The sequence below is a fragment of the Medicago truncatula genome, chromosome 4 (genome assembly GCF_003473485.1).
Source record: "Medicago truncatula cultivar Jemalong A17 chromosome 4, MtrunA17r5.0-ANR, whole genome shotgun sequence".
NCBI classification, from domain to species: Eukaryota; Viridiplantae; Streptophyta; class Magnoliopsida; order Fabales; family Fabaceae; genus Medicago; species Medicago truncatula.
Genome location: NC_053045.1, coordinates 3,480,025 through 3,494,770, shown reverse-complemented (window position 1 = coordinate 3,494,770; position 14,746 = coordinate 3,480,025). Strand labels below are relative to the sequence as shown.

The 14,746-nt window shown below is 31.5% G+C and overlaps 2 protein-coding genes across 3 annotated transcripts; one reads left to right on the top strand and one right to left on the bottom strand.

Moving 5' to 3' along the window:
* Positions 1-2,933: 2,933 nt before the first annotated feature.
* LOC11409191 (IST1-like protein) lies at positions 2,934-5,398 on the top strand. 2 transcript variants are annotated; one of them, XM_039833079.1, is made up of 6 exons: positions 2,934-3,172; positions 3,312-3,444; positions 3,699-3,802; positions 3,918-4,062; positions 4,144-4,281; positions 4,858-5,398. In XM_039833079.1, the coding sequence occupies exons 1-6, from the start codon at positions 3,123-3,125 to the stop codon at positions 5,329-5,331; spliced, it is 1,044 nt and encodes a 347-aa protein (XP_039689013.1). In that variant the 5' UTR covers positions 2,934-3,122; the 3' UTR covers positions 5,332-5,398. The 2 variants fall into 2 exon arrangements, with proteins under 2 accessions (XP_039689013.1, XP_003604452.3); XM_003604404.4 differs by having other exon boundaries at positions 2,936-3,172; positions 4,849-5,398.
* Positions 5,399-5,943: 545 nt separating this feature from the next.
* LOC11420375 (alkane hydroxylase MAH1) lies at positions 5,944-7,428 on the bottom strand. The gene has a single exon (XM_003604388.3). The coding sequence runs from the start codon at positions 7,426-7,428 to the stop codon at positions 5,944-5,946; it is 1,485 nt and encodes a 494-aa protein (XP_003604436.3).
* Between the last annotated feature and the right edge of the window lie 7,318 nt (positions 7,429-14,746).

Below are 14,746 nucleotides of genomic sequence, written 5' to 3'. Positions count from 1 at the left end.
AATAAATAAATAGAGACAAAATAAAATACCCACTCCGATTATGAAGTTTTCCACAAATCCATCTTTCACAACTTCTAATTCCATCTTTCACAACTTATAATTCGATTCAAAAAGTTTCACCATCTTTTTAATGGGTACTTGGCATTTCATCTTTATATGACCGTTTTACTTTTTTACATTAGTAGCATGAGATGGGAAATTGTTTTTTTACTTTGACTTGTTGAAGAGCTTTTTGTTCTTGTTAATTTATTTATTTCTCAGAAATTGTTGATGGAGTTAGAGATTAGTCAAGTTATTGGATGATGTCCTCAATGATGATTCCCTTTCTTAAAGTGGGTTTGTTAACCGCTCCAGTAAAGCGTTAAACACATTTTTTTGTTTGTTTTGTTTTTGCTACCATAGTAAGAAATTGATGAAATAAAGATAAAGTCAAAATTGTAAATGAATAAAATAGCGAAAGTAGCTTGCGATTTGATTTATCATGACCTACATACCGAAAAACATGACCTAGAATGTATAACATCGCTCGACTATTTTCACGGGTAATGCTTTGGTTTTACTTTGTGAAAAGGTTTGTGGCGTCCACGTCGGTTATAAACTTTCCACTTCACAGTATGATCCTTTGACAAGGTTCATATGCACAACCTTCCCTCACAATATGTGTCTTAACTCATCGCTCCTTGCAGTTAATGGCGCTATAAACATGGAACATCGATTTTATACCTCATTGTCGAGTTCTACCTATCTTTGACTCAATTTTAGGTATTCAACACTCACATACTAGTCAATAGACTTGAGTTAGAATCATCTATCCCTAGTTTGGTTGTTATAACTTTCTCCTAACATTCCATCAATTTGGAGACAATTTTCTCAGCCTTTAAATGGATATCTGCTGATTTCAGCTAACATGATAATTATTTGTATGTAAACAAATTCCCCTCTGCATTGCATTATCTATTGGTCTTCGAGTTGTGAACAATATCATCATTGTGTCGTAAGAGTAGGAAACTAGTCATTTTGACCCATTTATTTCGCTTGCAATTAGTCTGAGGCTATTGCCTCCTACCGAATCACTTGCCACTAGGATAATTTTTTTGTTATCTCCAATAAACATGAGTCGTGTTTTTTACAAAAATATACGTACAATCGTGGATGAGTTTTAGAAAAAGTAATAATGTAGAATCTATAACACAACTGTAAATAAATTCATGATTTGTAAAAGTCTCAAAATCACTAATTACTGAGTAAGGATCCTCTCCATTTATGAAAATAAACGAAGGATACCATTTAGAAAGAAATACACACAAAAAATAAAATATGGGTCATACCATTAAATGGGTTCCACCATTATTAATTATTTTTTACTTTTTTCAAAACTTTTTTTGTCTTTTATCTCTCAAAATTAAAGAAATGGAGGAGGACATAAATGGAGAGGATCTTAACTCCTCTTCCCTCACCTAAACTCTATTTTCGTTCACTTTCCTCCATAACCCATACTCCTGTTTTTCGTTTTCGATCTCTGTTTTCACATAACCTTTGTAATGGCTTCAACTGTTTTGTATTTAATTTTGAGTACTTACTCTTTTGGATTTTAAGTACTTAAGTTATTTTGTTGTATTATAATTTTTATGATTGTGTGTGTATATGTGAAATTACAGTTTTTTCCTTGAGTGGGTTCTTATGAACCGTGTTACATTTCTCGTATTTACGATCCTTCAACGGCTGACCTATCCTACGGTCCTACGTAGGATCTCGATCATGACTACATTGCCTTCTACTCTTGTTATAATGCATTTGACTTATCAACAAAAAGTGATCGTTTAAGATTTCTATGCACATAATAAGTTTTAATCTTCCTATTTAAAATGAAAGTTAAGTTCTGATCCCTTTTTAAGAATCAGTTTTTTAGTCTTTTTTTGGTTATTATGTGACCTACTCATTAATGACCCCAGAGAGACTATATGGTCACACTGAATATCCATGTCAAAAAACAGAAAAAATGAAATTAAAGGACCAAAACAAGTGTAAGTTTAAGAAAAATAATAAATTGGCTATTGAATATAGTAATTTTACTAAATTAACCCCGTCATTAAGAAATGCATGCTTCATAATGTTTTTGGTTAATCATTTTTGTTTCTTATCTTACATTTGATTGTTAATTTTTTTATATAGAATAACACTCAGTTACAGCTGAAGTATTCTGGCAAGAATAATTGTTTTGTTGGAACAAGATTGTTCTGTTATTCATGTACTTGTGAGTTGTGTCACGCATTTTATAAGAAAATATATTTAGTATGCATATATTTCATGCCCAAAAGTTCACACGCTTTAGAATTTTGCATTGATTATTGGCCTCATGGGTTATATATGCAGCAGCCAGAGTATACTTGGCAACTAAGCAAAGTGAACATTAAAAAAGGAATATACACATGTATATTATATAGTATATAGTTTAAGAATAAAGCAAGTGCAAGTCAAGGGCCATGAACCAAACATTTTTCTCATCAATGTCACCATGCATTTTTGCTCTTCTTTTGATTTCTCTACCACGCAATTACTCATTTCCTTTCTAAAAATTGTATTATATTGTATTGTATTGAAGAAGAAATGAAGAATATTTGATTCAATGAATGGATATGCACTACCTGCATGCATTTGCCAACATTTTCTGCCTCAAGTTCACGCAAAATATGACATACTTTTGTCATTGCTTGTGACACTTTTTTTTCTTAGTTTATTATACATTCCTTTCTGATTCCCTCATTGGAGACAACCATAAATTTAAATCAAGTTCAATGAGCCAAACTACTTGAAATAACTAAAACACTTAAGTTTTTGAGAAAAGATATTTCGACACCAACAAAGTATTATATTATACAATTTTTATTTTACATCTTTTTTCTTCTCTATGGAGTTTTGTGTTTTTCTCTTCATGAGAGCTTCATTTCTTTTCTTTGAGGTCTCCTAAATACACTTATTCTTACCTTTAACTTTATGTTCAATCATTCTAAATACACTACATCTATATTATTTAATTTACCCCAACATATCCTCTAAAATATCCAACATCAACAAGAAAAGACATTTCCCTTTTTAGCCAATAGGGTCTCCTCATATATTCTATGATACAAATGTTTCGATGGTTATTGAAGCCTAAGTTCTATTCAAAATGGTACAATATAACACTAACCAATAACTAAAATTGTGATTTTTAATTCTTTGATTCTTTATCTTTCTTTTGAAGAAAAAAAAATTATATGGTGTTTGTTTATTCTAATTTATGTTTTGGATTTGGCTTTAAAAAAAAACAGTATATCATACATAAAGTGTATTAAGACGCGGTTAGAGACGATGGAGAAGAAGAGAAGAGCTATTCAGAAGTTTACGAAGAATGACATTGCTGAGCTTCTTAGGAGTGGACATGATTATGATGCATATAAAAGGGTAATATTCTCTTTTCACCATTAAATTTTGCATACAAGTATTGTTGTATTGATTCATATTATGCACATGACAATAAATTAAATATCGGCACAAACGTCAAACACGACACTGATACTAACATGTAGACTTCAGTAATAATTTGAGAAAATAGAACTGATTACATGTAACGGCGTTGTGTCGGTGTTGGAACACTTGTCGGACATGTGATATACTTTTAATCTGAAGTGTCGAAGCTATTTTTGTATTTGAAGCAGACTGAAGGGCTTCTGTTTGAGGAAAAAATATTATCCTGCTATGAATTCATTGAAAAGTTTATTGGATGCATATCAGATCATCTTGAAGAATTAATTAAGCAGAGGTGTGCTTTTCAATTCTCAAACATGAAAAAATAGCATGATAATCATTGTTTTGAATAGCAACTCAAAAATCAAACCTCTTCTTATTTATATAATATGAACTAATTTCTTATATAGTGAATGCCCTGAGGAATGCAAGGAAGCTATACCATCATTGATGTATGCTGCAGCAAGAATTTCTGACCTACCAGAATTGCGTGACCTTAGAACTTTGTTTACAGAAAAATATGGAAATTCTCTTGAACCATACATAAATAAAGAGGTAAAACCAATGATCCACCCTTGTAGAGTATATTTATTATTATTGTTTCTAAGGATTGATTAAATAATTGTTGTTCCTTAGTTTGTTGAGAAGTTGAGACATTCTCCAACAAGAGAAATGAAGATAAGGTTATTATATGATATTGCACAAGAGTTCTCTATAGAATGGGATGGTAAGGCTTTGAAGAAAATGCTTTATACACACCCATCATTATATGAAGTAAGTAAATTTTCACACTGTGACTTATATCCAAGCAAATGGAACATTTGTTTTATCACAAATATGAATTAGAATTTCATAATTGTGTGATTCACCAACTTTGGTCCTTGATTTCAGGAGTCAAAAAAATTTCTTAAAATTAACAAATCATATTATTGGTCCTAGAAATTATCTTGTACATACTAATGTGATTCTGGATTTTAATTTTTGAGATCATTTTGCAATTTTATTAATTTCAATAGGCTTATATATAGTTTTAGTTCCCTAGTTTTACATTATTCACAATTTTGGTATTCCAACTTTTAAATATCCAACATTTTCTCCACCTATGCATCATTTGAGGTTGATTTTCTACGATGTGACAAGTGAGATAATTACGTAACAATTTAATTGATTATATAGAAATGAGTTGTTAAGCGAGAATTCACCCAAAAAGTCTCTTGCTATAACACAACTGAGTTGATTACATGAAAAAAAATCGGTGACACCAAAACTAAATATAAATCATACTTAAATTGTCTGATCCTATTATTATAGAGACTAAATTGACGACTTATTCATTAAAAGGGGACGCAGTTGGGTGGAAGTGGAGGAGGAGAACACAAAAATGAAAGTGACTTGAACACATTCAAAGAAAATGAGACAATGCACCAATACAATAGTAGTGATGATGAAACAACAAGCACAGACACATCACCATCTCATCATCATGGAAGAAAAGCTAGTTCAAGTTCATTTGGAAGCATATCTGAAAATGAAGAAGAAGTTGAAGAAATCAAGAAACCAAATTCCTTTTTGCTAATTCCACCCCCTTACTTCAAACCACAAAAAACTAATAACAAAGGTGAAATAAATTCCAACAAAACATCAGACTCTGAACCATTAGAGAAAAATATTGATTCAAGTGGATTGAAACCAACAACATCAGTGGAAACATCATCTTCAAAAGGGTATGCACAAATGTGGGGTGGTGCATGGCATGTGCCTTCTACTTTACCTGATTATGATGATTTTATTGCTCGTCTTAAAGCTTTCACTGGAAGATCATAGAAACTTAGGATTTAAAGACACATTGTTGTAAATTTGTAAATGTAATGATGCTAGATTAATTATTATACACCCTAGTGGTGCATCGACTTAATTATTATATGTTAGACTAATATATATATATATATATATATATATATATATATATATATATATATATATTTCAGGCCTTATTAAATTAATTATCAGGCCATTTTTTTCTTCATCTTATAAGTTTCTCGTGCGTTCTATTTAACGTGTTTTGGAGGTTTTTATGAGATGTTTATATCGTTCAAATTATATCATCAGAACTGTATATGGCGTGCGAGAAATCAATAAAATAGAAAAAGAAAGAGTCTAATTATTATACGTTCACTCAAGTTTCACTTGAATACAAAGTATAAAGGCTTAAAGTTTTTGTGACAACAAATCAACTATTAATAATTTTCAAAAACTTGTTCAACATTATGAGACAAATATAACAATAACATAGATAATATATTTATACTCTTTTATTGGAAAACACATGAAAAAACATGAAAAACATAAAGTACAAGTTAAAATTCAAATTTAAATAAACATTGCATGTAGTTTCAGAACACAATTTAGTTATTTTCAAAATATCTCCTTAGATCCTCAAATACTTATTTTTTTCACCATAACCTTCAAGCCATGTTTCATGTGTAGGATTAAAGAAATACTTGGCTTTACTACTTGACCTTCAACCACATGAATATGATAATTCAACAGTATTGCTACAATAATCATTTTCATCTCAATGAAACTCATCTCCTTACCCAAACAACTCCTTGGTCCAGCATTGAAAGCAATAAACTTGTAAGAAGGTACATGAATTATTTCTCCTTTCTTAGAAATCCACCTCTCTGGTTTAAACTCCAAGCAATCTTCTCCCCAAATTTCCTCAACTCTTCCAATTGAATATAGAGAATACACTATCATTGTATTTGACTTAATCTTATGTCCACTAGGAAGTACATCTGGTTTTAATGAAGATTTATGCTCAAAAGGGACAGGTGGATAAAGTCTTAAGGATTCACATAAAGCTGCATGTAGATAAACCAACTTATTAATACCTTCTATTCCTAAACATTTCCAATTACCTTCTCTTGATGGTAAATTTTCTTTAATCTCTTCAAGAATCTTAGCTTCAACAAAAGGGTGCGTCGCGACCAGCCATAAAAACCAAGTAAGGCCAGAACTAATAGTGTCTGTCCCGGCTGCGAGTAAATTAATTGTTGTGTCTTTCAGAAACTTGTCATCTATTGGATCTTTTCCATCTTTCATTTCATTCATAAGGGCGTTTATCACGTCAAATTGTTGTTGGCCTTGTATTTTTCTTTTGGATTCGATTTTTTCATATAACGCTTGATCAAGAATTTTTTGATTCTCTGTATACTTTTTCTCTTCACCAATTTGAAGCCATTTTTGTAGCTTCCACAAGAATCTAGGCTTGTAATGTCTATAAAATATTGTTTTTATTCCTTGAGAAAATGCACTCTCCCATGTAGCTTTAGGAAGTTCAATAGAAAGACATTTAGGATCAAACCCTAAAACTACAGAACATGTGTTGTCAAAGGTTAACCTTCTAAAAACATCTTGCAAATCTACTTGCAATCCTTTTTTACAAGCATTATCAAGAAACAAAAGGAGACAACTATCAATTTTTTTCTCAGTGGTTTTGTAAAAAAATACCTTAAAATTTTCCTGCTTGAAGACTGAATGAAGTAGAGTTCTGTTGTACTTCCACGCATCGAAATCAGACCTGAAAATTCCTTCTCCAAGGGGTTCAAAAATCTCTCTGAAATTTTTTCCTTTACCATAGTTTTCAAATTTTGTGCTTGTGATGTGTTGCACGTTCATGGGATCACTTGTATACACAATCTTCATGTTTGTTAACCATGGTCCTTCAAAAATGAAAGTTCCTCCGTTTTGTTTCAAAACTGAGTTTATATGATCATGGTTATTAGACATGTTGTAGAAGATAGAAGGTAACATTCCAAACACTGGCCATTTCATCATGGGTTTGTTTTTGTTGAGCCTCCAATAGTAGATTACAATGAAAATAATCAAAAGGATTTCTCCAATGCCAAACACAACCATAATTGTGTTGGTTTATGTTTACACCCCAAAATTTGTGTTAATCTTTGTTATTGTTATGATATGGTTTTTCAGTAGTATACAACTTTTGTAGAACTATTTATAAGACTTTATTTTTATTATTTTTACATATATGTTTTTTGTTTCATTAATTGTAGAAAAAAGTAGGTAACATTCCCATTTCATCATGGATGAATTAGGCTAAGAGTCTGTAGTTCATCGAAAAAACTCATTTTTATGTGGAATAGTTATAGATGTAATATAGAAAACTTTTTCAAGAAAAATCTTTTACATTTAGGGTTCGTTAGATGATTAAGATAGGATAGAGACATGATATGATATAGACTTGAATGAAGACGGTATATGATATAGATATGATAAACATTAATCATATGTTTGAGGCGCACATGATAACAAATATGATATCATTATTTTACTATAAATAAATGAGTAAATTACACTCGTAATTAATTAAATATTTAAAAAAAGACATGTAATTAATTAGAAATAAGTAAGGAATGACAAAAAAAAAAAAATTAAAAAGGAATGACAACATTTTAAAAACGACAGAATATCATGATTAAAAATAAGGAATGAATTTCTAATATGTTAGGATAGTTTCTAACCCAACCCATACTTATGATAATAATTAATAAGGCACTTGATGATATGATAGGAGAATGATTTATTTTATCCTATCTTTGTGGTACATATCAAACATAAGATTTAAGTTAATTATGATAAATATATCATATCCTTCTCTCTATCCTGATCATTAAAGGAGTTTCTTAACTTATGTTTCAAAGACACGAGTTAACTTTACCTTAAAAAACATACCAACTTTTTTTGTTTAGAACGGCAAAGTTTCCAAATCACCGATTAGATTGGAGGGAGAGCCTCCCAAATGTGTACCGTAGAAAGCAGGTTGTTTCACAAATAAAGAGAGCATGACTAAAAAATTAATGTACCGACATATAATTAACAATGCTTATCCAGCTGTGCAATGTATATCTTACATAGCACTTGTTGTTGTCACCCCATGGAAGAACATGATGGTTCATTCAGTAAACGGTAGTTTAGGGACATTGATTAAGCATCAAAAGAAATAAATTTTTATTAAAAGGTAATATAATTATTATTTGATGAAAAATGACAGTTTATATTTTTAAAATAGAAATTTTATTTTTGAATTCTTTAACCAGTATTTCAGAGATACCGATTAACTACACCCATTTTATTAAGAAGATCACAAATTGTTGATCTTCTAGAAAAATATGATTATAATAGTGCATGCATGCTATATATGCTATCCATTTCTACAAAATATTAAATGCAAAAGGGCATTGCAAACTATTAGTGGTGATTGACACTAGTTGAAATGAGCACGTGCCTACATGAGTTTTAAGTTTGGGACCATGAGAGTATCAGCATGCCAGCAAACCACTAACTCCAGTTTCCTAAAGTAGGTAAAAAAATGTCCTTATATGGTAATGAGATTAAATGTATGATAAAGAAAGTCCAAGTCATACGTTGATGACCTACATTGCATTTAGTACGAGTCCCTCCCAAGGTGTCCTCAACAAAAGTAATTAATGAATGAGTAATGTTTTATGAGTGGTGATAGGTTGACAATCTTACATGAAGGGGCGGATTTGGCCTTACAAAACTAGTGTGGTACAATTTTTTTTGTTAGGTTGTCTTATATATTATTTCTCACAACATTATTAATGAAACAATTGTATAGGTTAGTTTTTTTTTTTTTTGAAGGAAATTGTATAGATTAGTGATACATATGAATGGATTTTAGTTTAGGTACTCTGGTTCAACACTTGTTTTTTTGCATTTTTTATGGTATTATTAGTTAAAATAAAAGTTAAAAAGCTAAAAAGGGAATTGCAGGAATCAAACTCAAGTTGCTTTAGTGAAAGGGGCGCGCCTTTGCCACTATATAACACCATACACATGTGATGGAATTACAAAATTTGAGTTATATAATATAATATTTAGCTAAAATTAAATATATATATATATATATATATATATATATATATATATATAATGGGTCTGGACTGGTGTGACACTTGCCACAGTGGGCCTTGTCCAGGTCCTCCCCTGCTTACGTGACATATATTAATTTGACTTTTACATAAAAATGTGACACGTGTACATGTGGTGAACACAGAAACACATTCAATACATTTTTCTCTCACTTTCTCTTCTCTCCCTTTCGTCTTTCTCTCTTCCACCTCTTCCTTCTCTCTTCTTCCTCTGCCGACGTCCCTTTGCGTCATGACTGTCCGTCTTTATCTCGTATGAGTAAGGGTCGGGCTGCATTTTTTTATACTCTTTCTTCTCCGACCAACCCTCCACCTCATGGCCACCGACGCACATCTCATCATTGATGTCCCACTCATGTGTTTCACTTTCTCGGTATGGATCTGATAGTGACCGACAAAGATCTAACTGTCGTCGGCGTATATCTGGAAAAAAAAACCAAAACGCCGATGGTGGTGAAGGACAAATGCAAGTGAAGGTTGGTGGCGATAGTGGTTGCGACTACGATGGTGATTATGGTAACCGTCGAAAAGGTGACAAAACGGGAAGTAGACCGACGACGTTGGAGATGGTCGTGACCGGTGATGGTGATGGCCGTCGACGTATGTGTTGGTTGTGACTGAGTGAGAAACACGCAGAGAGGGGAGGGAGAAGACATAAACACACATATGAGAGGAGGGAGAAGACAATAGGTTTATACGGATTTACAAAATTGCCCTCCATTTAATGGTTAAATAAAAATATCTTGTCATATCCAGGTGTGGACCCAGGTGTGTGTCAGGGGCTGCACCTGCACACACACTGGGTTTTCAAATTTATGCCCAGTAATATACTTTATTCATGTTTTGCATACCCTTAAGTTTTAGGAAAAGTCTTTCATAGAGACAACCCCAAATAAATATTATTTGGACATACTCATATAAAACTAACAAAATTAAATAAAAAAAAATTTAGTTACATCAATTGATATATTATAATTTTACTTTTCTTTAATTTTTTCTTGGTTTTGTGTATGTGTCTAAATATATTTATTTAGGTTTGTGCCCAACCAAATATACCTCGTTATTGTTGCACCCCCAAGATCCTCTCACATCAAACCGTGCACTTGAATTTTTTAAGTACAGCCTAACACCTTCTTCTCTCATTCTACCTTGTTGCATTTTACTTACGACTAAATTTTGTTTTTTTAATTATGCATTTGGTAATTATTTGTGTATTTAATATTGGGTAATTCATTGTGTTGCTTTATTTTCAACAAAATTCAAAAAAATCACATGTACCTACCTAGTCTCGTGCTTAGTCTCGAACTAATGACTTAGATTTATCCTCAATTTTCTCAGTCACTTCACTTCATCCATCATTCAGTTGCTTTTGAAAATCTATGATATATAATATATATTGCACAATATCTTTAATTTTCACTTCACTCATTTTTTGTTTTTTAATTTTGTTTTCATTTTCTTTTACTTACAGAGACTATGACTATACCACCAAAAAATAGAGACTATGACTATCGTGATCGTCGAAATTATTACAGGAAAATTTGGTTTGCCATATATATATATGCGTGATCATATTTCGATCAAACCATAGATATTATAAAGTTTGTACTTGTTAAATTCTTATTGAACAGTGCAATATTATTAAAAAATGACAACCTAGTGTAACCATATTGTGAAACATTAAAATTGTATAATTTAAACATTCATGTATATATTATAATAATTATTAATTAAAGTTAAAATTTTCGCACCCCTGAACCAGGGTCTGGATCCGCCACTGGTCATATCAGCAGTGGTATAAAGGGTGTACAACATAAAGGTTGTCAATCTATCATTTTCCATGTTCTATATAGTGTTGTGTTTATTTGAACATCCATTTAGATGACAACTTTTGAGACAATCAAAATTTTACAAAAAAAAAAAAGAGGTATTGGCATAAAAACCAAAACAATAGAGAGAGAAAGTAAAAACGTAATGTATGTATGAGAGAGAAAATTGTTACAAAAGTTGTCAAAAAATGGTTATTCAAAAATCATTTCTCTTTTATATACACCATTTTTCTCATGCATCCATCTAGTTGACCACCGTCTATCTAGCAACCTTTTTCTCTTATCAATGGTGATTTGGTAATTTTAATTTTAAACAAGAGCCCTCACTACTACAAAATACCCCCTTTAATAGCACTCATTTTAGCGTTTAATAGCGCTTATGAAGCGCTAAGAAAGCCCCCGCTATTAAAGGTAAGAATGCTATAATAGCGCTTTCTAAGCGCTATTAAATAGCAATGTTTCAATAGCGCTTTCAAAAAAGCGCTAACAAAGCCTCATTTTTGTGCTATTTTTAACTGATGTTTCTTAGCGTTTTACGGAAAGCGCTGATAAATGTCCCTATTTTTATTTTATTTATTTATATGAAATCTACAGCCAAAAGCATTATAATAAAATGTTGATCAGACAATACAACAAGACACTGATTAGAAACACTAGTAATCCATTAATCCATTGATAGAAATAAACACTAGTAATTGTTGATCAGAAACTTAATTACAAATGTCATAAATATTAATCAATCCTAAATGACATCTAATGTACACTTGCATAAAAATGGAAAGTTCGTGCACAATACATATATATGAAAAGCAGCCACAGCCGCAAAAAAAAAAAAAAAAAAAAAAAAAAAAAACACCAAACATTAAGAGGACTCGTGACAAGCGATCCAAATTACTCAATAGATCTACCTCGAGCATATTCTCCTGTGTCGTATGGAATGAAAAATTAATCAAGTATCATTCTATTTCCAGCATAGCCAACAGTTTAAAATAACTCAAAAAGGATACTAAAGTGCATATAGAATCCACTTAAAATCAAAAAGAATCTAAGTTGACAAACAATACAATACATCCGGATATTATGTAATTCATTGTTTGTCTATTAACCTGTCAAACTATCCAGTTCCAATACAAAAATTCCAACAGCCTAATCTTGTGAAATCTAACTTACTTTTTAACATCGAGGCATAACAATTATTTCAAATTACATTAAAAACGAAAATGATGAAAAATAAAAAGAAACTCACTTGTATAGTTGGCCATGAAGGAACAAGGAACAAGTATATAAAATCAAAGAGACATAAGGCCATTAGGCCTAGTGGTGATAAATTTCAAAGAATTCGGACAGGTGATGTTTTATAGTAATATAGGCAGCTAGCACATGTGTTTTATCTAACATAGAAAAATAGCAAGTCCCGCATCGGAAGGTTATCTAACATTGAGGTAAGTAATTCTATATATACGGACAACACATTCTGCCTCTAACAGACCTGTCCATTACCAAGTGTACTGCAGTACATTAAATTGGTGGGCCAGATAAATTAGTCTAAATTTTTGCATTGTTTGTTGGTGATTGTACGGTTCTCCGGTACTCACTTTTCAGTGAAATTCATGTGTGAATTATCACGTACCAATATGAAAACGAATTGCGATTCGGTTAGAAAGAGAATTAAGAATGTATACCTTTAAAAATACATTCACCAAAAGCGCGATTGAGCGGTAGGGTGGGATAAGTCGAACATCAACCGGTGAACCAATTCGAGGTGATCTTTTTTGTGACCAATTTGCTGCTCTGTAAATGATGAAACAATACACATTATTCCCCTATAACCACAAGTAACATACACTCAAATATATGGGACAAAAAGAAGAATCCAAATGGAAAAATATATAAGCTTGAGTATCAATCAATGGTAACAAACATGAAAACACATAAATGAAATGCATTCCTGAAAACCGGTATCCAGTGCCACATTTCAGTGTTATTAAACTTATTAGAAATAATTCAAGCACTGCACTTATCGGAAATAAAAACAAAGCTCACAAATATAGCATTTAAGATCTTCAAATCGAAGCAAAATAAATGAAAGAGAACAAAATCGAAGCTAAAACAAAAAATATAAATATCGAGTAGAAAAATATGAGTTCTACAAAGACATTTAAAACTCAAACACTAGAAAAAGCTATTAATTTCAATAAAACCAAGCATAATTCATCAACAAGAAGAAACATGAATATTTGTTGAAAACCATTATATTTGAATTAATGCCACTATCTCAAACACAAATAAAAAGTACAAAGGAAGAGAATAAGCTACCTGTTAGGAACCATGGAGTCTTCAAGTGGAGCACATACTCCTACATCAGGAAGCACATGTTCATTAGTACAATATCAACACCCTTGTTAATACTAACGTTCTTTTGAATCAACATTGACCAACTTCAAGAGCATGGTAAATAACATCATACCACACCACAGACTTTGAAATAGTAAAGAAAATTCATTAAATTATTACTAGCGATCCATGACTACAATTTTGTTGTGGTGGTACTTAGCGTGTGTTTGTTATAAAGTTGAATTTGACACAACTGTGCGTTTAAAGAGAAGCTTGCATTTCTAGCTTCACAAAACCATGACAATAGTAGCATTGGGTCGCAAGAAAGTTACCTTGAATGCAAAACTAAACAAGCCATTACTAATTAAACAATTTAATTTAATTTTAACCTTTGGCATAAAATTGTAGTAGTGTTTCCTTCCTCTTATCCTTCATGTTAGTAGGTGTTCTACTTACATAAATGACCACTTCCTTCCCTTTCTCTTTGCTTTTTATGGGTGGACTTCTAGTAGGCATAACCACAAGCTTCCCTTTATCATTCCTTTTGTTTGAAAACGGACTTGAGACGTAGATTAAAGAAACACAGCCACATGTCCCTCAGGTCCCCTGTTTCATTTTTGCACCGTTCACATTCAGTGCCACACTAGTTTAATTAATGTCACATATACTATTACTACTACGGTATTAAGAGTTTCCTACAAAATCTATCGCCCATTCAACACTTGTTTCCTAATAAATTTGCTTACTTGCTAAATGTATTAAGATATGTCTTAACATGCATATGACAGAAGCGATCAAATGAAATGAGAAGAAATATGAACATGTAACCAAAGAAAAGGGGAACCTTTGCCAACAATACCAGAAACAAAAATCAATAACATTTATTTTTCTCTTCATCAAAAGGAATGGGAAAATTCAAGTATAGAGAAAATAAACAACTTACAAAATCCAAGAGCATAGACTTGCATCATATTGATTTTAACAATCTTCATGTTTTTGGATCCTTTTTCAACCAGGACCTGAAAGTAAATTTAATTGATTAATTATGTTCAAACATGATTTGCAAAAACTACCTATACTCATGGGTGTTTTATTGATTTT